This window comes from Phyllopteryx taeniolatus, chromosome 16 (assembly GCF_024500385.1).
Source record: "Phyllopteryx taeniolatus isolate TA_2022b chromosome 16, UOR_Ptae_1.2, whole genome shotgun sequence".
Lineage (NCBI taxonomy): Eukaryota > Metazoa > Chordata > Actinopteri > Syngnathiformes > Syngnathidae > Phyllopteryx > Phyllopteryx taeniolatus.
The window spans coordinates 20,957,279-20,980,842 of record NC_084517.1 but is presented as its reverse complement, the minus strand read 5'-3'; the positions used below and the strand labels follow the sequence as shown (position 1 = coordinate 20,980,842).

General features: G+C 44.2%; 5 protein-coding genes across 10 annotated transcripts in view; 3 read left to right on the top strand and 2 right to left on the bottom strand.

Annotated features, from left to right (window-relative positions):
* The window catches only part of arhgap44a (Rho GTPase activating protein 44a), a 30,130-nt gene extending 28,735 nt beyond the window's left edge, over positions 1 to 1,395 (top strand). For all 3 annotated transcript variants that reach the window (XR_009784986.1, XM_061750566.1, XM_061750565.1), the window contains one exon: positions 1,177 to 1,395. Coding sequence is in view for 2 of the 3 variants with exons in the window: in XM_061750566.1 (XP_061606550.1) it covers positions 1,177 to 1,205 (29 nt within the window). In the remaining variant the exon portion in view is untranslated. The remainder of the gene's footprint in view (positions 1 to 1,176) is intronic.
* Positions 1,396 to 2,005: 610 nt separating this feature from the next.
* LOC133466633 (RING finger protein 222) lies at positions 2,006 to 4,134 on the bottom strand. The gene has a single exon (XM_061750573.1). The coding sequence runs from the start codon at positions 3,922 to 3,924 to the stop codon at positions 3,058 to 3,060; it is 867 nt and encodes a 288-aa protein (XP_061606557.1). The 5' UTR covers positions 3,925 to 4,134; the 3' UTR covers positions 2,006 to 3,057.
* Positions 4,135 to 4,805: 671 nt separating this feature from the next.
* On the top strand, positions 4,806 to 16,530 carry ndel1b (nudE neurodevelopment protein 1-like 1b). 4 transcript variants are annotated; one of them, XM_061748322.1, is made up of 10 exons: positions 4,806 to 5,003; positions 7,807 to 7,903; positions 10,811 to 10,964; positions 11,779 to 11,927; positions 12,588 to 12,724; positions 12,790 to 12,960; positions 13,321 to 13,412; positions 13,504 to 13,649; positions 13,721 to 13,838; positions 16,389 to 16,530. In XM_061748322.1, exons 2-9 carry the CDS (start codon positions 7,818 to 7,820, stop codon positions 13,800 to 13,802), a joined length of 1,017 nt encoding a protein of 338 aa, XP_061604306.1. In that variant the 5' UTR covers positions 4,806 to 5,003; positions 7,807 to 7,817; the 3' UTR covers positions 13,803 to 13,838; positions 16,389 to 16,530. The 4 variants fall into 4 exon arrangements, with proteins under 4 accessions (XP_061604306.1, XP_061604305.1, XP_061604308.1 ...); XM_061748324.1 differs by having other exon boundaries at positions 4,807 to 5,003; positions 13,724 to 13,838; XM_061748321.1 differs by lacking the exon at positions 16,389 to 16,530 and having other exon boundaries at positions 13,721 to 14,896.
* Positions 14,198 to 23,563, bottom strand: LOC133465464 (medium-chain acyl-CoA ligase ACSF2, mitochondrial-like). Its single transcript, XM_061748315.1, has 16 exons — positions 23,365 to 23,563; positions 22,244 to 22,439; positions 21,249 to 21,377; positions 20,863 to 20,916; positions 20,649 to 20,767; positions 19,723 to 19,885; positions 19,555 to 19,650; positions 18,606 to 18,757; positions 17,599 to 17,690; positions 17,446 to 17,522; positions 17,274 to 17,381; positions 16,962 to 17,113; positions 16,426 to 16,567; positions 15,671 to 15,781; positions 15,532 to 15,600; positions 14,198 to 15,019 (listed from the first exon to the last, which is right to left on the bottom strand). The coding sequence occupies exons 1-16, from the start codon at positions 23,466 to 23,468 to the stop codon at positions 14,969 to 14,971; spliced, it is 1,815 nt and encodes a 604-aa protein (XP_061604299.1). The 5' UTR covers positions 23,469 to 23,563; the 3' UTR covers positions 14,198 to 14,968.
* Positions 22,446 to 23,564, top strand: part of prkar1b (protein kinase, cAMP-dependent, regulatory, type I, beta) — a 76,472-nt gene continuing 75,353 nt past the window's right edge. Inside the window, exons 1-2 of the mRNA XM_061748316.1 lie at positions 22,446 to 22,916; positions 23,344 to 23,564. The gene's annotated coding sequence lies outside the window, so the exon portion shown is untranslated. The remainder of the gene's footprint in view (positions 22,917 to 23,343) is intronic.

Sequence of the window (23,564 nt, the reverse complement as noted above, 5' to 3'; positions counted from 1 at the left end):
CATGCCCTCAAGTTCACCCATTTTGGTGAGTGTGGGCATCCAGGTGAGAACGATGGATTTAAAACAACCCCCAAATCTCACTGGGGAGAGAATCCTGGAAAGATTGAGAAAAAAAAAAAAAAAAAGCTCCTGACACCAGTTTCACCGATCGACATGAAAATGTCTACCGTAACAGGACGTACACCCCAAAACGTCTCAAGTACCCACGCCTGAAAATGAACAGGAAGTCAGCCATTTTGGGCAAATTGCAGGGCTTGTACTTCGACAAACTCTTACGAGCGAATTCGACCGAATGATCCCCAATCGGAAGCAGGTATCGCAAACAGATGGGCTCCACTAAATTGCCCAACTTTTTTTTACCCCCGCCATTTAATGTACGGTGAGAGAGAGAATAAGAATTCACCATTAAAAAAAAAAAAAAAAAAAAAGGAAGCACGACGCCCAGTTTATCAATGCTGCTTGCATCTTCAATTTTATTTATTTGTTATTTATTTGTTGGGGGGGGGACATAAAAGTGATGTATGGTATGTGTCGGTGTGTGTGTGCTTGTTGATGGAGATTTTTCCTGATCATGATATTTATTCTCTAGGTAGTTGTGGTGATTATATGCCGACTTTGCAAGTGCCCTCACACTTCGTCGTTGCTTATTTTGAGAACGACGGCCATAAAACAGACTTTATTTCCCGCGCTGGGATCTTACCAGGAGGCTGACTGAATGTGACGCATTTCCAAAACGTGATCGTTATCGATGATTATCATTTGAGACCACGCAACCTGCTGGCGTGTCTGAACATTATCAGAAGAGTACGACTGTAAAGCTTTGGTGCATCATCTGCCTACACGCATGCACTCCTCTTGCCATAACATGAGGCTGCTCTTACGCAACAAGGCACAATCTCGTCATTTTCAAGAACCCCCCCCCCGCCCCCCTCATACCTGGTCACCTTTTTCTACCAGATGGCTTTGATCGAACATTTTCTTAACTCACTTTCCCGCCGCTGGGCTGTGTCATGTTTTTATTTGAGCGGGAGTTTTAAATGAAACTCAAAATAAGACAGCTTCTGGAAAAGCATGCACCTCGGTAGTCTTTTTGATGGTTTTGTGGGGACTTTTATGACGGAATAAATCTTTCTGTTTAGATTTTATTTATTATATATATTTTTTTTTTTAAAAAAGGTCTGATGTGGGAGCAATATGAGGTATGAGGGTGGAGTGGACGATGTTGCCTCCTCACGATAGACAAACGACAAGCACCATGACCCCACCTGCCCCTTCATCCTGCTCTTGTGCTTAGCATTTCACAGTGTGCTCTGTGAAGCCTACCTGCAATCCTTATCAGAATGTCAGAAATAAATAGATCTATATATATTAAACTCTACATTTTTAAGAACTGCACATTGCACGTGTGTTTCTTGGAAGCCTTGGAGTGGCCTGATTTGATTTGGAATGCGCATCTCTATCGGTTTAAACATGGTAGAAAGCAAATTGCTTTATTTCAGTGTTTGAATTGAAAAGGCAAAACTTCTGACTTGATTTAATGATGTCATAATTTTGTTGATTATAGCTTTCAGCTAATGAACCGGTCGCCAGCCAATCGCAGGGCACAACCATTCACGCACACGTTCACGCCTACGGGCAATTGAGAGTTTCCAATCAACCTACCACGCATGATTTGAACCCCGGTCCCCACAACTGTGAGGCGGATGTGCCAACCAGTCGCCCACCGTGCTGGCGAAGCGAAGGCATGTTGAGTTGAATTTAGTTGAGTGGAAACCTGTAAGACTGGCCGGGCGGGAAAGCGCAGTTTGCCACTGAATCTCGGCATTGTGCAACCGTGCGAGCCTCACTTCAAGTCAGGTCAGGGGTGGGGACATACCACATTCATGAGATATTTTCAGCATTCAATGACTACAGCAGCTCCTCTGAGTTTTACAGTTGCGGATCGAACGCTCGCGCGGGCCCTTTTCCGCCCGTGTGCCGCAGATCGGTCACCGCTTCATTAAACGTCTCGTGCAAAGAGCCAAGACGAAGCTATGTCAGCTCGCAGCGTAACCCGAAACTACAGTTGAGTATCTCCTTACAGCCTGGCCCGTCTCCATTAGATAGCGCATCAATAATTTGTTGCAGTGGAAAGTCGCCGGTGGCCCAAATCTCTTCGCGTCGCTGCTGTCGGCTGCTTTTAACAGCGCATTGATCGCATTCAAACTCACGTTAACTGGCAGTCAGCACGCACCGCGTCGCCGTTTAGCCCCAAATAAAGCTCTGATGTTCTAGTAGGCTTTTCCTACCTGTAGCCTGTATGTTTTGCGCTAACGCCGACTGCTATTTCGAGCCGCTCGTAATTCCCTCCACCTCGGTTCCGACGGAAGAAAAAGAAAAACAACAGCATGCTTCACTGTCGCTACACTTCGGTGTGATGAGCCGTGTCGTGTTTTTGCCAAACATATCTGTCATATTAAAAAGTTCACCCTTGGTCACATTGGAAAATAACACACTTTTTCATGTTACAAAACATATTTGCTTGCCACTAATGATGTGGCCGACGACAAGTAACCAGGGGTGGGAAGTAACCAAGTATTCCTACTTAGTAGACGTACTTTACTGTACTTCGATAACTATTTTTCATGTAAATGTACCTGATATATAATTTAGAGAAGAGAAACTATTTTGAGTGCAAATATTTTTTTATGTGTCAATAAAAAACGATGCATATCTTAATAAATACAAATGTCAAATACAAAGTAATGCATTTATTTCATCACTTTTGTTGTTGTGCAAAATGATCAAAACTGACAGTAAAACTTCCTTTTTTTTTTTTACTCCGAAGTTAAATCTGTGTGCCATTCGTTATTTCCATTTTCAAAGTACGACTTTTTTTTGTTGTTGTTGTTTTTGTTTTGGTTTATTTTGGGGGTCAAAAGTATCTGTACTTCTTTTCAAGTCAAGGGTAAGTAATACTTTTGCCACCTCAGGTTGTAGTTGTTCCTCTTTGGCCTGTCGTTGTCCAGCTGCAGGATCTAATAATCACGATCCACATCATCCTCGTCATCCTCATCATCAGGCCAACAGGATCCAGGGCAAAACGGCGGCCACCAGCGCCGTCACGGTGAAGGTGGAGAGCAGCACCACGAGGCACCGAGCCGTGCTGCACAGCCGGCGCCGGCGCCTCCTCTGCGGCCGCACCACGGTCAGCACCACGCCGAACGCGTCCTCCTCCGTCATGGGTCTCCCCCGGGCGCTGATGACGAAAATCTCCGTGGTGCCGCAGGGACTCGTCCGGAGGAGCCGCTGGCGACGGAGGCGCTCGGGCTCGGAGTCCCCGCAGAAGAAGAAGATGAAGAAGAAGAAGCGCCGGAGCCGCTCGCAGAGACGAGCGTCCTCGAGCCGGGCGAGCGGCGTCCCAGCGCCCGCGGGCACCTCCAAGGTCTGCCCCCCGGCGCCTCCTCCTCCTCCTCCTCCTCGTCCCCGGTGGTCTTCGTCGGGCTCCCCCTTGCCCTCCGCCACGGCGAGCGGTTCCTCCTGCCGCTTCCTGATGAAGGTGAGGTGCCTGCACACGGGACAGGCGATGGTGTCCCGGGCGCGCGTGTCGGCGTGGATGCTGAGCAGCATCTTGACCAGGCAGTCGTGGCAGAACACATGTCCGCAGCTCAGGGTCCTCTCCGTGCCGCGCAGGCCCTCGTAGCACACCGGGCACTCGCTGGCGTCCTCCTGGGCGTCGTCGGCGTCGTCGTAGAATTCCATGGAAAGAAGAACGGCAGTGAGCGGTTGTAGGTGCAGAGCTGTGTTTGTGTTTCGTCGCTCGTCACTGGGCGGGGACGACGCAGGATCCTTGCAGAGCAGGGTCCGCCACCTGTGGCCCGCACAAGGGGGGGCGGGGCGCTTGGAAACAAACGCATTCTTTCCAGCGATCTCGATTTTACACATTAAAATTGAATTGCGTGGCTTTTACCATCGTCCTTAATTTACAAGATAACATGTCAACCAATTTACATGCTTAAGAAATTCATGCAAAGAAATAATAATAAAAGGAACTGCCATTGCGCTGCTGCTTCTGGTGTGAGCACCTTGGCCTTGTTCATTGAGACGTTCAACTCCTCTTGGCTCATCGGCACTGATCTCAGTCCTTCCTCTACGAGGGTAAAGAATTTACAACTGGGAGTTGTTACCATGAACTGAGCTTTGCCTTAAGAAAGGCCATTATGTGGTTTGGTTCAATACACATGTCCTTCTCTTGGTTTTATGTTTAGTTTGACAGTAAACTTTCACTGGCAGTGGCAGTAAAAAAAAAAAAAAAAAAAAGAATCTGTTTTAACCGACACTGTCACACGTGCAGTATTTATTAGTATCTTTTATTGTAGTTAAATAGTGTCGTGAAAATAGTTATATTTTCCATTTCTATTTTTATTTCATAAAAACATATGTGTATATATATATATATATATAATTATATATATATATATATATATATATATATATATATATATATATATATATATAATTATATATATATATATATAATTTTATATATATATATATATAATTATATATATATATATATATATATATATATATATATATATATATATATATATATATAAATTGATTGTATTGTAACCATCTTTTGTTTTATAGACAGAGATTATCAGCTAGAGTCAAGCGCCGACTGGCGGCGTTGTGTGGTAGTGTCCAGTCAGTAGGGTGCGGTCTTTATTTCTCGTGACACTGGCCGGTTAGATGACGTAAAGGGGTGACGTTAGCGCGCACGCCCTCGTCAGAACTGACGTGACTTCCGGGAGACGCGTTGGCAATTTCCTAAACACCCGAAGAAGAAGAAGCAGAAGAAGAAGAAGAAGAAGAAGAGGAAGAGGAAGAAGCAAAAGCCAAGCAAACGGCGACAGAAGGCAGCTCGCCAGCTCGCCAGGCCGGAGGAACCGCGGCGTGCGTACGCGAGCGGCGTTTGGATGTTACAGGCCAGCAGCTTGCCAGCCGGTTGACATGCGCAGGTACAACATTGGCACTCCTTTTTTTCAGCGTTTTGAGCATTTCGTCCGTTGTGGCAGCTCGACGTCGAGCCGCTGTTTTGCGAGCTTGTTTAAAAAAAAAAAAAAAAAAAAATGTCCCGTTTTGTTTTTTGTCTTTAACTTGTTGAAACACTCTGTTCCACGTCCCCGTCTGTTTTCTTTGGAAACGCTGACAAGAAGGTTTTAAATGTGAACCCACAAGAAGGACCCCGACCGAAGCGTACGGGGCTTGAATTTAGCCGTCGTTTGACGGGTGCCTCGAATGTTGCGACTGGACTTTAAATGTGAAATGGCTTCTCTTGGACAACCAGGTGTCATGCTGAGTCCGCACAGTTCCATCTTCCATCTCAGCGCCTGTGTTAAAATTGTAGGAAAATGCCACAAAACAAACGTCTGTGTGGGTCGGGAGGTAAACGCCACTCCCTCTATAAATCGCCGTCTGAAATTGTGCTTAAAAGTGGTTTCGCCAGAAGGCTGTTAAAATGTGTCAGGGGTTTCAACATCAGAAATGTGCGGCAAAACGAGACGGGAACTTTTTCAACGCCATCCCCTTTTATAAGTCAACGTCTGGATATATATACATATATCATGTTAAAGATAAATTTGTAGGATTCTATTAAGCATCTGTTTAAACAAATCTTGTCAAGTGTTTAAAGAGCAGAAACATGCTACAAAACACTCGTGGGTCAGGATTTTTATTTATTTATTTATTTATTTTTTAACACCACTCCCTGTATAAATCTTATGACCGGTTATAGTGCTAAAGGTGAATTTGTATTAAAGGACACTGTTTCTAAAGCTGCAACCCTGAATAATATTTACGAAGAATAATTTCAGTCCACTGGCTCGTAGATGTGTGGTGCCTTTCTTGACATCTTTCGTCTCCATTGCCATGGAAACAGCAGCCATGTTTTTTATTTTTATTTGTTTTTGCCCAATGACGCTAATGCTTAAAGCAGACAAGCAGGGATCAATGGATCACTTTTTAAAATGTATTTAACTCGTGTCGGGGTGGGTGTTTTGTGGTTTCCGGCAACGAGCAGTATGACGCTGATGTGAGTCAACAGTGATGATGACATTTCTGAGGAATGTTTGAACGAGAGAAGGCTTGAGCGTAGACCTGGGGGTGTGCGGGGGAAGGCTTTTTCGTTGACGTAAAGCCCTTCGAGGGCCTTATAAAAATGTATGACAACATAAAATGCAGTTGAACATGTTTACTATAAGCATATGTGGGGATGGGGGTTTTCCCCCAAACATGATGAGCGACTTTTTGTGATGTTATTGGAGACTGTGGAGTCTGTGAGATTCCATCCAGACTAGGAGATGTTCAACTCTTGGCGGCCAGACTGCAAATGAATGGCGCTTGCGCAAAACCACCACTGGCGAATTTAACCGCCAGACACTCCAGAGGCACAACTGTTTGTATACTCACCATTCAAAGTGCATTTTTATAGATAATATGTCCACTTTAACTATGATGTGTCGCCGTAGATGTCTTTACCACGCCACACAGAATTTTCAGATCAGACGAGGCATCTGTATAGCTGACGTTTATGTGGCAGCGGCACATAATAATAAATAATAAAAGACATTATACTATACAAGGTTCCGTCATTTACACAGTCCTGACACAAGAACACACACTGAACTAGTTCGCGCAGCAGCGTAAGAACACATTATCACATGGCACAAGAACACACGCTAACTACTAACTGTTTCGTAATTTTGTTAGCTTAACAGCATAGTTGCCCAAGTCATATGTGAAGGTGTTTGAAAAACAAAACAAAAAGTTATTTTTTTTTTATATAGTAAGCACGCTTGTATTTATTGTAGGGATATTTGGTAGCATTTTTTTTCAGCCTGTTATCAATACGAGTACCGGTTTTCACTCTTGAGTACGCATTGATATAGCGTACAGATTCCAGTAGTACTTTTGATGCATGAAATTTCAATTGACAACATGACAGATAATTGTGAACAAAGACCTTGCTCTGTCATGCACGTGATAATTCGTCAATCTGTCAAACCGTCGCAGTGTAGCGCCAACTACAGGCGAGGAGGACTTGCTCAATGTCTGTTTTTTTGTTTTTGTTTTTTTGGGGGGGTTTTTTTGGCCTTAAGTATCGGTGGCTGGTATCGGCAGCCTTCACGAGTACCTGATGCCTTGAAATAAGGCAGGTATCGGCCCGATATCTGGTATCGGTACTCGCCCATCCCCACTTTTTTAGTGAGGTGGTACTGGTTCGTTAAAAATGACTTAGGCAATTATGCTATTAGGCTAATGATTTGATTGGTTTATATTTATTGCCTTGAAGTATTTTTCATGCAAATATTTACAGCAGTTACGACATTACTCCTGATTTAGCGTAGGTTTGTGATAGTTTGGGGCACATTCTGACTTGCATACTTTAGTAAATGCAGATGGATTTGTGTGAAAACTATTTGGAACACAAATGGAAACTGCTTATAGCAAACAACTGAAAATCTCTTAATTGAGTAAATAATTTTCCACCAGTTAAATAAATGGGGCAATCTCTAGACTGCTACCCAAAAATTAAAAACTGTAGAATCAGGTTAGCGGTTTTATGGAATTTGGGTTAAGTCCATCTTTGTGTGCATGGAAGTGCGTGAAGTGAAAGAAATAGTTGTGGAGAAGGCAGCCCACTTTCACAGTCCGCTGAGCGCTTTGCAGTCCGAGGCTGCGGATGCGTTCACTGACAGCTCGTAACAACGTGTGACTTAACATTGTCGCTAACGTCTCCGTTTGTCTCTCCCGCACCCTCAGGAAGTCCTGACATGGACACAGAGATGATTCCCAAGTTCTCCACAAAGGATGAAGAAGTAGACTACTGGAAGTCCCAAGCCCTGAAGTATAAGAAAAGGTAGGCTTTACAGTGTGTACAGTACAGTTTGAAATGATCCCACAGTGGGGAAAACACATTTAATCCCTTGACGACTGAGTTTGTTTTGGATGGAAAATGTTCCAAATATGCCCGGCGCAAAGTTTTCCACCAAATCTTTTTTTTTTTATGTGTGTGTGTGTGTGTATATATATATATATATATATATATATATATAATGTCTACAGCTGTGTGTGGGCTTTTAAATTTTCTCCCTTTTAAGACGAATGACTCGGTAAGCGTTGTGAAATCTCTGTGTCGTGTGTTGGTCCAGTCATGAGGAAATGACTGTACATTTCAGACGTCATTTTCAAGGCTTTATTAACCCGAAAGGCAATTTAAAAAATAAATAAAATGAAATTTAACATGCTTCACTGTCGTACAAGTATAAAGGCTTGTTTAAAGACAAGTGGAACTAAAATTAATGCCACAAGCAGTGTTGAATGGGCCCTCGCATTTTTTTTTCATAGCCAATTGTTAAAACCAACCGGCCACTTTCGACGGCATGGACAAGAAAGATGGCTTAATTTAGCGTTGCCCGTTTTGGATACCGGTTTACGGTTGGGGTTCATTTGGACAAATGCCCAAGTTGGAGTTCATCATGAGCCCTTGAATTTCCCTAAAGTTTTGGGCACGCTTGCTTTAAATTTCCGTGCGTCCTTTCATGGTAGACATAGCCACAAATTTTTGTGTCAATCGGTGAAACTGGTGTCAGGTGCTAATTTAATTTAATTTTTTAACTCTGGGGCGTGACAAAGTGAGTTTGGAGACGCATGTTCGGGACCACTAAAAATCAGCCATGTTCATGTCCACACGCGAAGAGTTGAATGACTTTTTTTGTCCTTGACTATAATGTGATTAAAGTCGATTCATCGAGAGCACCCTTAATAGCCAAGCTAGCTAAATGCTACACTCTTTCACAACCAGCTTTTTATTTGTTTTCGGACCCGGGAAGACGTATGAAGAGCTCCCTTTGTCGGACGGACATTTTGCTGCTCCACAGAGCGTTACAGTTGGGTGACGTACGAATCAAAATTTCTCTGTAAATTGAAACTACAAAAACACGTTAGTCCACTCAACGCGTTAAACGTCGAAGTGGAGGAGTACAGTCGACTTATTGGTTCAACCACACACACCGGCAAAAAAATGCAATTTTCACTCATGTTAAGGCCACTAAAATTGATTAATTCATTGACAGAATAATCATAAACAACGCTTCCGAGAGAAGCTTCACAGTGCCTAGTGCTCAAGCTTGAATAAAATAAAACTATTCATTCACCCTTTGCCATGGGAACAGGAAAAAAGTTTGTTGGAAAGCTTCTGTGGTCATTTTGATGCTTGTCATTAGATGAGACATAATGTAGCCTATTCAGCTACATGCTATTTATGTTTGCATCTGCTCAGTAAAAAAAGTACTGGAATTTGACTAACTTTGTATATGCAGTTGATATTTAATGAAATCTACTGAGCGGCCAGACTGTTGTAACTTAAGCAGGCGGTCAAAAATGCAAATGTGCATTTCTTTTACATTTGGAGGAGTATTTTAAACTCTCAAGGCATGTTGCTGTATTATTGACTTTCTCTTTCAAAAGGCTCTCGCCCGTACGGTTATCGTTTCACGTGGGCAGGACGCTGTTTGCTTTTGAAAGCGGGGATGTTAAACATTGCCGTTAAAGGGCCCAGGGGCGCGCTGACCGCGCAACCTCGGCGACGCTGGTATGCGTGCGTGAAACCGCTCGCCACCGCGACCGATCAGCTGATGGCACAACAACGTGAGTGTGTGTGTGTGTTTGCATGTGTATCATCACGCCACACTCTGACTAAAATCGATTTTATTGATTAATTTTGAGGTTTGTCAGGACATTTTTTTTAAAGCAGCTTCCACAGTTCAGCGTGGCGAACTACATGGCTGCAAAAAAAAAAGGAGCTTGTTTACAAAAAGCACAGTCAGCGTTGTCAACTGTATGAGCCGTCCAGCGACAATTATTTCAAAAAGCAACTAGCAACTTTGATTCTTGCTAGGAAACAGACAAGATGAGTGGAAACATTTTCACATTATTCTGTTGGACAAGAGGAGTTCAGTTGCGCTGAAGATTGCCTGGTGCCAAGTTATACGGTGCAAAAGCAGCGATTCGATCAATTTGTTGGAAAACTTTGACCCGCTATAAATCTTTCCAAACTGCCAATATACATTTTATATTTATAATAGTAATTTATGAAGGATCCTGTAATTGCAAGTGTTTTTTCCCCTAGGGAGCACGTAAGTTGACATTATTTGTAAAGAAAAAAATCCCAGATGTTAAAAAAAAAACAACTAAAATTGTGTTGATAGGACATTGTCATTTGTCGTTGTCAGTTTTCTATAAGCAAAGAATACAAAAAAATCAAAATGGAAAATTAGATCTTTGTGACGGGGGGGTTGGGGGGCACTTGGCCAGCCTTGCTTTGAACAAGTATCCTGTCTCTTTGCCATCTACTCATCCTGTTTCACATTTCCACAACAGTCCCTGACCTCTGAACTCACCACACATACACACACACACACACACACACACACACACGGCCGACAGCATATGGCAGCCGGCCCGTTTGTCTCAGCGACCTTTGAACCAGCAGCAGGTCAGCTGTCTCTCTGCGACGATATTTTTAGAACGATTAGCAATTCTGAGAGCCTCGCTTGTAATTGTTTAGCGCGAAAAAAATCCACAAATATCAGACCCTTGCTGCTGCTGTGGGTTTTATTTGTGGTCAGTGGAGAAGAAACTGCTAGAACACGCTGTGCCTGGCACCTCATTTAGACAAAAGCCACCTTTTCCAGAGCGTCGCCGAGAACTGACAATGAGCGTTTGTGTAACCCCTGTGGGTGCGCGCTTCTTTTGTGCCGTCCAGCTGCCACGATGCCCGGGAGGAGCTGCAGGAGTTTCAGGAGGGCAGCCAAGAGCTGGAGGCAGAGCTGGAGGCGCAGCTCGGCCAGGCCGAACAGCGCCTGCGCGACCTGCAGAGCGAGAATGAGCGGCTGAAGAACGAGGTGGACAACCTCAAGGTAACCGCCGACTCGCCTTCCGGTTTACTCGGGGATTTGGACAGCTCTGCACTGGGATTACGGCACCGACAAAGCCACCTGTGCTTACGTAACAGCTCATCTTCAATTAGTCCAATGGCTCTGGCGTACGGCTGTTGTTGCTTACAAATTGAGACGCGGCCACGCTCTTACTGTAATTTCTCGTGTATAATGCGCATTTGTTACCCCCCAAAAGTTCATCAAAAGTCGAGAGAGCGCTTTATACACGGGTATAAGGAAAATGACAAAAAGATTTTACTTTGTGTCATATAAACCAGTACAAATGGGTTGTGAAAAGTACTACTGTATTTAAGAAAATCCCAATTACATCAGTGGATGCACACAGAGCGGAATATTTCTTTGAGAAAAAACAAATAAAATACCGATAAGTTTTGTCCGAACCATGTGTTGAACATGGAAGGGTTTTCCTCATTTTTGGGGGTCGATTTTGGGGTCCGCATTATTCTCGAGAGGAAATTACAGTAATTGATTTGATCAATTTTCCATCCATCCATATTCTGTACTGCTTTTTGAGTTTATTAGTCGGGGTGAGTTTTGTCTTTGAAAAGTAGATTTTTAGGTGGCTACCATAATTGAAAGTGCATCCTGACTGCAAAATCTGTGACTTTTGTATTAACAAAGGGGAGATTTAAATGTTTTAAATTTTGGGTTCTGCTATATATTCTTCCCAAGTCTTATGTAATCTTCCACATCCTGACGTGTGCAAACCCTGCTTCTTTCTCTCGACGCGTGTGACGCTTTACATGAAGTCCTTCCCGTGCCGCTGTCTCTCCAGGAAAAGCTGGAGAAGCAGTACGCTCAGAGCTACGAGCAGATCTGCGTGCTGGAGGACGACCTGGGCCGGACGCGGAGCATCAAGGAGCAGCTCCACAAATCCGTGCGCAAGCTCGAGCAGGCCAACGACGACCTGGAGAGAGCCAAGAGGTGCGACGAACCCTTTCGCTTTGCTCTCAGCTCTTTTGGAGATATAGTCACCCCAATTATTGACATATTAAACTAGTATGGCACATATATCCATTTTCTATAGAACTTGTCCTTACTCGTGTCGCGGGTGACCCGGAGTCTAGTCTTCAATTACAATTTGCTAGTCTAATAGCATCATTGCCCAAGTCCTTAGTGAACATTCTTATTTGTTGCGTATTTTCTTGTTTGCCAAAAACGAGAAAATACGCAACAAATAAGAGTTCGTGTGCCTCGATTCAAACTTTGCTGATTACTACAACCTGGATGACTAAGAATCTACACAGACATAACAGAAACACTAAAAGCACTTTGTTATTTTTTATTGACATAGTGACCTGGACGATTTTTCTATGAGGCTAATAAATTAGATTTAAAAAACGAGTCGATTACAGTCTGGCAAGTAACTTTCCACCTAAGTCATGCTACTTATGCTATGTTTATGGTACATAATGTCTAAAATGTCTTCACTTGGATTGATTGCCAGATAACATACAGATGTTCAGATTCTTTTTTTTTTTTTTTTTTCTCTTTCTCTTTCATTTGCCTTGCCACTAGTTGCTAGGCACAATTCATGTGGCTCAGTCATAACTCCCCCATACAGTGAACATTTGTGCCGTGCAGGGCGACCATCGTGTCCCTGGAGGACTTCGAGGGCCGCTTAAACCAGGCCATCGAGAGAAACGCCTTCCTGGAGAGCGAGCTGGACGAGAAGGAGTCGCTGCTGGTGTCCGTGCAGCGACTCAAAGATGAGGCACGAGGTAGGGACGCAAACCCAAACTGGAGCGTAAGCGGCCCTTTGACTTTGCGCCGTTCTTCCCCGCAGACCTCCGACAGGAACTGGCGGTGCGGGAGAGGACGACGGACAGGATGTCGGCGCCCGGCTCGCCGACCTCGGACGCGGACAACGCCGACTCGGCCGTGCCGGCGTCTGTGTCGCTGCCTGCGACGCCGGTGGGACAGAGCGTGACAGAACATCCCTTTGTCGGCCCGAAAGGTCGGTGCCGTTTCGTGAGCCAATGGGAACCCAGACCGTTTCATGGATCCTTATTATAATTTAATATACATTTTGTTCAAAGTACCTCCTTTCAGCCATGCTGCTTTCTCACAGCTTTTCTGAGATTTGTAACTCAGCCAATCAAATTAAGTTTGGTCAGATCAGACAAGAGACGTTCAGCACAATTGCATAGTGTTGATATTTAGATATTTTTGGGGGGGATAAAAGTCATAATATTACAAGAATAGTTATATTTTTTTATATTGAAGTCATATTGAATCTCGTGTGCGATCAGTGCGGCGCTAGTTCTGCGGCAACGCACGCTGTGCGTCTTAAACGTGTGCCTCCGTGTGTCGTCAGCGTCGACTAACGGCTGCGGCGGCTCGTCCCTCACGCCTTCGGCCAGAATGTCGGCTCTCAACATCGTCCGCGATCTGCTCAGGAAAGTCGGGGTGGGTCCTCTTCCCGTTTCGTCAAAAGCGCGAGGCTGACAGACACGTCGCTCTTCGACGATGGCAATAAATAAAAATATTGGTCCGCCAGGCTTTGGAGTCCAAACTGGCCGCCTGCAGGAGCTTTGCCAAAGACCCGGCGTTGAGAAAAACCCTCCCCGCGGAGAACGGCGCCCTCGTCAACGGCAACGCCACCAAGTTCTCTCACACCCTGCACACCACCTACTTCGACAAAAGGTGAGCGCCCGCTTTCTTAAAAAGCGAACCTCGGCGCCGGTCGCGGATTATTAAGCCGTCTTCCCTGACAGCAGCGCCGTAAACGGACTGGATCCCGGCACGCTGACCTCCAGGACCGTGTCCCCGCCGGGCCTGCTGCCACTCAGCGTGTGACGACGACGACAATCGGAGGACACGAGACGGTTACGCGTGAGTGTGCGTTTGCACTAGAGACTTGCTGACTACAGGACCTGTCTCAATTTTTTTTGTTTTTATTTTTTTTTGGGGGGGGGGGATTCCATCACGTGCGCGTAACATTGCGCTTTATCTGAATGCCAATGTGTGGACCCGTTTTTTTGTTTTTGCGGCGGCGCACCGTCTCCCCTAACGACAAAAGGTCCCGTGGGACCTCGCTACTTCTCCTGTGATTTGCACATTTGGACGACTTCCTCCCCTGTTCAGAATGTATTCTATTTCATGAAAAGGGACGTGTTCTTATTAACTTATGTCACCGTAAGCTTTACAGCAATGCAGTATTCTCTCACATGTGGAGGTGTTTTTTTTGGGGGGGGGGGGGGGTTGTCCCCATCCCCATCCCCGTCCTCCCCACGTCCACAGTTATGACTGAAGTGAATGTTGATCGTTCCAAACTTCGTAGCCAAAGTGCACGTGTGTGGAGTGCGTCTTTTTATAAATGTTATTTTTGTGTGTGCGCGCGCGTGCGCTTTTTAAGCTATAACGACAGGCAAATTTACCTCGGTCAAAGATCTGTGCAGCTGGCCATTTCAATTCCAAACATGAAAATTGGCAATGAAAAAGAAAGACGAGAAAGAAGTATTGTATAAATTTACTTTGCAAATTGTCCTTAAGTGAGAATGTAGTTTTTTTTTTTTTTTTTTTTTTTTTTTTGGTTGTTTTTTTTTTTTTTTTTTTTTTTGTGTGTACAAGCACTACAGAAAATGGTTGTGGATGTGTGAAACAAATGTTAAGCAGGTTCGACTCTGCAAAACTAGTCCTGGCTTGACGATTAGTCGTTATTATTTCAAGCCACAAAATGTCCGCCTGTTACCGACGCGCGCTCCGCCAAGCGTGCGTACGTAGCTCGCCAAGATGGCCGTTTGGCCACCTTTGTACATGAGATCCACCTGAAGGTCCTTCTTATTTATTATTGTTGCCCAGTTTGTACGGCGCGTTTCAACGGTGCGTGGCGGTTGGAGCCTCTGCAGGCTTGATCTTAACTTCATTTGAATAAATAAAGATTGACATGAGCCACGGCGTCGTGTGTCCTTTTTGTGCACTCGTTACGCGGCGGCTTCTTCGGCGCTTTCTTCCGGAGTTTTCTACAGGCCCAGATACTTCTCCATGTCCACCTTCAATACGTTCTTCTTGACCTACAAGGAGAGAGCAGCCATTACTGTTTATTAGGGACAGGTTTTTTTTTGGGTGTTCAGTTACTTGGTTAGTTTCTTTGTTTATAGTCACCTAGTTACTGTTACTTAGCTACAATTGCTTCGTTAAAGTTACTTAATTCCAGTCAAAGTTATTTGGCTACAAACTGGGGGTGTGGCTGTGTTCAGAATGAACCAATCACATTCAAGCTTATTAAATTAGAGTCTGCACACACCTTAACCCCAAATAAAGTTCAGCTGTTCTAGTAGACTATTCCTGATTTTTGCTTTCTAGCAGAAGCCAAAGGTTTTACAGCAACTGCTATTTTGAAGTGTTCATCATTCCTTCCGCCCGAAGAAAAACTGTCGGCGTGGCGTTCTTTTGCTGAGGAGCAGAGTTGCGTTTGCGCCGTTTGGGAGATTTCGTCGCAGTCCGGTGATCGGTTTTCAAAATTCAAATTTGGTCCTTGAGCACAGAGGTTTGCCCAGCCCGATTCCGAAGCTCCTCGTCTTACCTTTCGGCTGGCAGTCAGTGGGTAGCTGTCCACAAACACCACGTAGTGCGGGATTTTGAAGTGCGAAATCTAAAAGGGAAGCGCCATCAGCGTGCGTCGAGTCGAAAATGTCGCCGATGTCGCGCGTCCGCGCCGTCACCTGGCCTTTGCAGAACGTTCTGATCTCGTCCGCCGTGCTCGTTTGTCCTTCCTTGAGCCTGATGCAAGCGCACACCTGCTCCCCGAGACGCTCGTCTTTCACTCCGACCACCTGGAAGACAAAATATTTGCATATGTTCATATAATATATAATGTTAATACTGTAGCCACCTTAATTGATTTAGGAAAATCATTGGTAAAATTTGAAATTTACATTGACATTTAACATTTGTATTTATTTTTAATAATTGGTTAACTGATTTATTATTGCTTGATTTATTGTTAATTGGAATTTCACATTTACATTTAAATTTTTCATTCATATAGTGAATAATAAAATATTTTTAACATAAATTGTATGTATACTGTATATTTGACATTTGTTTAAATATTGAATTCTTTTTTTGTAAATGTAAAGTCAAATAAACATTTACATTTAAAATGTATTTTATTAAGTAATCAGTTATTGATTCATTATAAAATAAAACAAAGTAAAATAAACTACGTATAAAATGTTTTGAGTTTATGAAATAATTGGTTTCCTTTTTTGGTAAATAAAAAATACAATAATATTGGTAAAATTGAAAAATAAATTTACATTTGTATGTTCATTTTATTAAATTCTAATTGGTTATAATTTCAATAGTCTGTTTAAAAAAAAAAAAAATAAAAATAATAATAATAATAAAAAAATAATAATCCAAAATGTTGCCCCGCAGAATGTCACAGTGAGCTGTTCGCGCTCAGCGTTCGTACCTGCACCTCCTGCACTTTGTCGTTGGTGTAGAGAAAACTCTCGACCTCGGCGGGGTAGATGTTCTCGCCCCCGCGGATGATCATGTCCTTGATGCGACCTTCGATGGAGCCGTAGCCCAGCGCGTTGAGGCGGGCCACGTCCCTGTGCGCACAAGTCACGCGTTCACAAAGACTGGCTTGGCGGATTTTGGTGTAGAAGAAGCACATCGATCGCAAGACTGCAAGCTGCTCAGACTACGAAGGTGAGTACAACATCTGCAATTGCTTTCATAGTGGCATGGCAAGTATTTTTTCCCCCTTTATTTATGTGCAGTGTTAATATTCAAACGGCGTAATGTTACAGTGGCTTACAATATGAAATATACTTTTAGCACTAAAATATCTGTCTCATTATTGATGCACACTTGGGCCTACTACGCTTATGTACTGTATTTGAATGTCGGTCGTGATGGGCCAAGTATTGATGAATATTTTTCTGTGGTGGTTCTTTCAAAAGTTTGCGAGCCCCCGCCCGTGTTTTTTGCGGACCGTCTCACCCGGTCCTGTACCAGCGGTCGGGGCCGACCACCTCTCGGGTCTTGTCGGGCTCGTCCCAGTATCCGAGCATCACGCAGCTACCCCGGATCAGCAGCTCCCCGGCGGCCCCCAGCGGGACCGTCTCGCCCGTGTCCACGTCCGCCACCTTGGCCTGCCCACAAAGAAACGTACAGCGTGTCCCCGAGAAATCGGACATCGTTTAGTCGTCGAGCCGAAGTTTTAAAAGCCGAAAGTTTGTACCGCTAGGCTGTGTCAGCTATTTTCACATTTCCAATATTTTGGGGACACCCGGCGGACGTAAGAGCGCGTACCTCGACGTGGTGCATGACGCAGCCGACCGTGTTGAGCTTGAGGTCGTCGTTGTCGAGCGGGAAGCCCAAGAAGGTGACGGGGCTGTTCTCCGTGGTGCCGTAGCCGATCTGAAAAACGGACGTGACCTCATAACGGTGAGGTCACGCGGGTGTACCTCATGACGTGGCTCACCATGATCTCTTTCACGTTCATCTTGGCCCGCACGTTGGCCACCAGCTCGGGGGCGCACGGAGACGCCGCCATGATACCTAAAGCGTCATCGCATATTAACAGGAAGTTCGTCTGAAGATTGAAAGCGCAGCAAGCGCGTCGCCGTTGTCTCACCGCCTTCCATTGAGGACAAATCGTACTTTTCCAGATCTTTCTGGCTCAGCATGTCTGTGAACATGGTGGGAGTGCCGTAGATGAACGTGCACCTTCAACAAAAAGTAGGAACAATGATTTTTCTTTGAATAAGCTGTTCATGTCACATGCGTTCACGATTGTTCGTGTACAGGCTCGATGCATGGCGTCGGTGCTTTATGATTCTCTCCGTTTTCAGCACTTTGCTGCCATCTTGTGGCATTTATACATAACTACAAACCTCTTTTTGTGGGGAGTGTCAATTGTTTTTGGATTTTTGCTGTTCGTGGCAGTTCCACCAATAGCAGGAATTCATTGCCTATACATATTGTAAATATAGATTCACACAGGATTGTTTAATTTAGTTTATATTTTTGTTTATTTTTAAATACACTTGATATGAATTACTATATTTTAGCTGTATCAAAATCATTTACACGAGAAGGGTATTTTTTCAATGTTCTATACATAATTTATATTTTTTATATACGTTAATTTTGAAAGATTTACTTTTTAGGTAAATGATAAAGGCAGCATTTGTTTTATTTGTACTGTTATACTGTATATGATTCAATTCAAATTTTATGCAAGCTTATGTAATTAGGGTTTTCTCTCATTTTTAATATATACATTTAATATTTCAATATATTCTCTGATACCTAATTTTATTGTATTACATTATTCCATAATGTTACAATTATATATTTTAATTGAATTTGATTTCTTTAATATTAGTGGGGAAGTTTTCTAATTTTGTACAAAATCACAATAATTAGTTTTACATGATTGAAATGTTTTGTACTGTAAAGGTTTGAACGCACCTTCTCACTTAATAGCACTGGAAACCTTTGACTGGTAGTATAATGTCTAGTTTTATTTGATGTTACTTATTGACAGCTGCCAAATATTGCTGTCGGTATGAAGATGCAGCACAATATAAAGAGTCATCATGGTGTTCGATGCACAATAACAACAATAGGAAGCATTACTTTTCCTTGTGAATGGCCTCCAGGTTGGCTCGGCTGTCGTAGGCGGTGGACGGAAAGACCAGCGTGATGCCGTGCAGGGCCATGCACATGCCGCCCACCACCGACCCGAAGCAGTGGTACATGGGCACCGGCATACACACCCGCACCCGAGGCTGATGGGGGGGGGGGGCGGGGGAGGGGGTAAGACGCCAGGTTCGTGCACATTGACTTGCGAGTGCTCCACGTTTTTTGTTGTTGTTGTTGTTGTTAGCTGTCGCTTCAGATTCGCAGCCGCTCGAGTGAAACGAATAAAACGGAGCGATCGAGGTCCTGTCATGCCCTCGCGTGTGTGGAAAACGAGAGCCACGTTCGCTGAGGCACATTCGGCCGTTTATTGAAGGGGATCAAATAGTCAAATGACTGCAAATTTCCCACTTGTGGGACTAATGAAGCTTACGTCAACAAAATGAGAACACTCGCAAGGAGCTGCTGTAGGCCACGACTCACACGCAGATGCTCACACGCTGGCTAACCAGATGACCTGACTCCAGCCAATAAAAAATTTAATTTAAATTTAAAAGAAAATTAGCACTAGAATATTATGCTTCATAAGACATGTAGTAATGGCAATTAAATAGAATCCCAAAACACTTTTTGCTTTTTGCTTGTGTGTACACCTCGGCCAACTGGGGGGCAGTATAATACGGGCATCCAGACATGCGTAAGGAAGCTGGTCACGATTCCTCAGCAAGCTGCAGTAAAATTGGTCGTTCTTCGCAGAGGATAAAAAAATATATGCCCGTGTGTATTGTTATACTATCTGTCTACATGTGTTGCGCCACTGCTTGTGTTCGGATATGAAATACCTCACAAGTCAAAGCAAAACGACAACAACAAAAAAATCAAATCCTGTATAAGTCTGATCACTTGTATTTGGAGGCTCCACCTCGTACGAGCGAGTAGCACTTACCCTCCAGTCGTAACCCGCTCGGAGCCCCAGGAAGTAGCCGTTATTGACCACGTTGTGGTGGGACAGCGTGACTCCCTTGGGGTTGCCAGTGGTGCCCTGGAAGAAGGGGGACGCGTGGAGGTCACGTCACAGGAAGTCGGGACCCCGCGAGCGGAATGGGCGGCTTACGGAGGTGAACTGAATATTGATGGCGTCGTCGCACGACAGTTTGCCGTGAAGCTCGCTCAGCCGGCGCCGGTGACGACTCTCCGCCGCTTGGAAAACGTCGTCCGTGTGCAGCATGTCCGCCTCCCGGCTGTCCGTCACGATCACCATGCGCAGATCTGGCAACCTTGGGGGTACGCGCGCATATTAACCCGCCTCTTAATTTTTGTTGTTGTTGTTGTTTGTTTATTCGACATATCTGAACAATTCAACACAAGACTGGTTGCTATAAAATAAAATTACAAAAATATGTTTTTAAAAAAAGCACAAAACAAAACAAGTAGAATGCAGCAGTAGATTGTTCTGCATTACCCACTGTATGAAGCTAAAGAAACTAAAACAAAAATTATACCCACCCAGGCATATTGGCACCCATTTTACGCTGTGGGTCAAATTGACCCACTTGAAAGTCTTAAGTCTATAAAAAAATATTTTACAAAATGTTGTGTTGTCAAATTGACCGATCATAAGTTTTTCAAAAATGTACAAATATTTTACAAAATGCTGTGGGTCAAATTGGTCCAGTATAAAGTCTAAAAATCTATAAAAAAAATACTTTGTGTACAAATATTTTATAAAATGTAAAAAACTGAAAATGCCTTCTGCTGGACTTTTGTTCTTTTTTTCTTCTTGTGCGATGCAACATAACAGTAGGGTTTACGTACCATATGTGGGTATTTGCAAATGATTATTATTTGTTGGAAAATTTGATGAAAAGAAGAAGATGAGGCCTTTTTTACATAACATTTTTTCCCCTTAATTTTTTTAGTTTTTAAAACTGGTCACTTTTACCCACAACACATCAGGAAAGTTAAAAAAAAAAAAAAAAAAAAAAAAAACACAAAAAGGTGATTATTATGATTTTTTTTTTGTTGTCGTCTGGGTGTTACCTGGAGCTGCAGATGGCCCCCGGCGGCGACGTGTTGATCTCCGGGCAGATCTGCCGGAGCATCTCGCAGAACTTTTGCGTCTTAAAGCTGCTGGGACAAACCACCGCTTTGCACTGCACCTGCCGTCAAAACAAACGCGGCGTCACGTCAGCAGGACTTTATTCACACGTTTTCAACAATGTCGAAAAACAACGACGACGATGACGACGTCAACCTTTTTGAGTGTGAACTCCACTTCTTTGAGCTGATAGGCCGGGTTCAAAGACACCTGCCAGGGACAAAATATTAAGTTACACAGGTCACAATATTAGGGACATCTGCATTATCTACTCAGTACTAATACAAAAAAATAGTAATCATTGTATTTCTATTTTTTAACCTACATTACCGACTTGAGATATGTAAAGCCGCCGTGGTACAGTAATAAACATACGGCTGTTTCACTGACAATCATTGTACGACGTGTGAAAAGAAAGATGTTTTCATTTTGGTTAATCAAACATGAGTGCACGCTTCAGTTCCTTGGCAGCGCTAAAAAGCACACTGGCGTCCAAAGTCCTACTCGGTCACGTTCCGAGGATCCCGTCCGCTTTGGCTGACCTGAATGATTCCCGCCTTGGCTGTGGCAAACTGGAAAAGGATCCATTCGTACGTGTTGGGCCCCCAAACGGCCAGACGGTCCCCTCGCTGCAGGCCCAGAGCCAGCAGCCCCGCGGCCGCCTGGTCGACCTGCGCAACAACACGCAAGCGTCTCCAAAATGTCACATTTCAAATATGGAAGACAAACAAACAAAGAATCATGCACACAGCCTGTTTAAAAGATTTGTTTTTTTAAACGCATTAGGCTACAGTACTTTTTTGAAAGTCCAGTTTAGTTGTATTTAGCTTTTATGCGCACTCTGTTTTAATTGGATCATTAAGTTCTTTTTATTTTATTTTCCTGTATTTAAACACAGTGTTGATGCTCAAACCGCATAATGTTACAATAGCTGTGCATAAATATAGTTAAATGCGGCCAGGAGTTTATAATTACGTATAGATGCCACAAGATGGTGGCAAAGCACTGAAAATGGAGATGGTCATGGCATCAACACCATACTCCTAACACGCACACAACCCATGTTACATAAATGACGGTACTCAATAGTTAATTCATAAGATTATTAACACGAACAAGCCACCTTCATGAGGCTCATCAATAGCATGAGCTAGCATACTAGCCTAATATGTGACATCACACATGGGCAAAAAAAAAAAAAAAAAAAAAAAAGGGCGAAGAATTAGATTTCACCAGATGGTTCGGGCACAAAAACAAGAGATTAGAACAGTTTCCGGGGACACAAAATCCTCAAATATGCCAATATGTGAATGCGGAATTGCAAATATGAGGAGATTCATTTTGTACGTTTTTGAAATGAATCCTTGTTTTTGAGGAAAACTTCGGCCTCCTACGCTATTGTATTTTAACGTTGGTCGTGAGGCTGGTACTTTGAGAGCTGAGTATTTGTTTCAGTAGCTAAGAACTTTTAGAAGCAGGGCGCTAAACGAAGTCACCGGCGACACAACACGCCATTCACGCTCGGGCGCAGACGTACGTCCCGCTGAAAGTGCTCGAAGGTTTTCCTGACGCCGTCCTGCAGGAAGACCACGGCTTCGCGCTGGGGCCAGCGCCGGGCGGCGGCCTCCAGGCTCTGGCCCACCGTCGCCGAGAGCAGCGAGACGGCGGACGCGCCGTGGACGTAGCTGCTGCTCAGCGACGGTCCACACGGAGGATGGTCCACGTGCAGCCGCCTGCGCAGGTCAAACAAATGGGGAACGTATTCAGACTTACCAGAGTTCGTCTTGATACTAGGGCACGACCGATATGGAGTTTTTTTGAGGCCGATTCCGATATTTGGCAGAAAAAACAATCGGGTGAATCGGTTGGGCCCTACTTGATACCGCCACTCTCGAGTCGCAATTATAGAAACCATCTATACTCAGTTTTGGGAAATGTTGTTAGTTACAATTAAGTTCAATAAATATATATAAATTGTACATTTGCTGTGGTCAAATTCTACTGTTGAAGCCTTTTTGTAGTTTGCCAGTTTTTGTTTAGAATGTGGCAGCAAGGTGAACGACCGGTTACCACAGCTGCCTCACAGCTCTTGAGGACCGAGGTTCAAATCCCGGCCCCGCCTGTGTGGAGTTTGCATGTTCTCCCCGTGCCTGCGTGGGGGTTTTCTCCGGGCACTCCGGTTTTCCTCCCACATCCCAAAAACATCCATGGTAGGTTCATCGAAGACTCTGAATTGCCCGTATGTGTGAATGTGAGTGCGAATGGTTGTTTGTTTGTATGTGCCCTGCGATTGGCTGACAACCGGTTCTGGGCGCACCCCGCCTCCTGCCCGATGATAGCTGGGATAGGCTCCAGCACGCCCGCGACCCTCGTGAGGAGAAGCGGCTCAGATAATGAGCGGTTGGTTGGTTGTATTTTCATTTTTATTTACGGTTGGATTGATGCACAATGCATGGATGCGTAGATGAAAACCGCTCAGAATAAGTCTGAATCCCGAGACCAACAATGTCTAACTTTTGTTTTGAAAAGCATCAGACAGTACATCGAGTTTACACTGCAGCTGACGAAGCCGCTTAGGATTCCCTTGAAAACTAAAGTCTGCAAATGACAAGAGCAGGTCTGTCGAACTTTTTGCAGGGTCCGGAGGGGGCAACTTACCGACACCGCTGGAGCCAGCTTGACCTCCACCCCGTGCTGCGTTCAAGCCCACGCGCGCATCTGACACTCCGAGCACACCGCCAGAAACTAATAAGTGACGACATGATGAAAATGAATCCGCCGGCAGCGAGGACGGCGTCGGTCTGCAGGCACGCCAGGCAAAAACAGAGAGTGGGCGCTTTATCACCTTTGCGACAAAA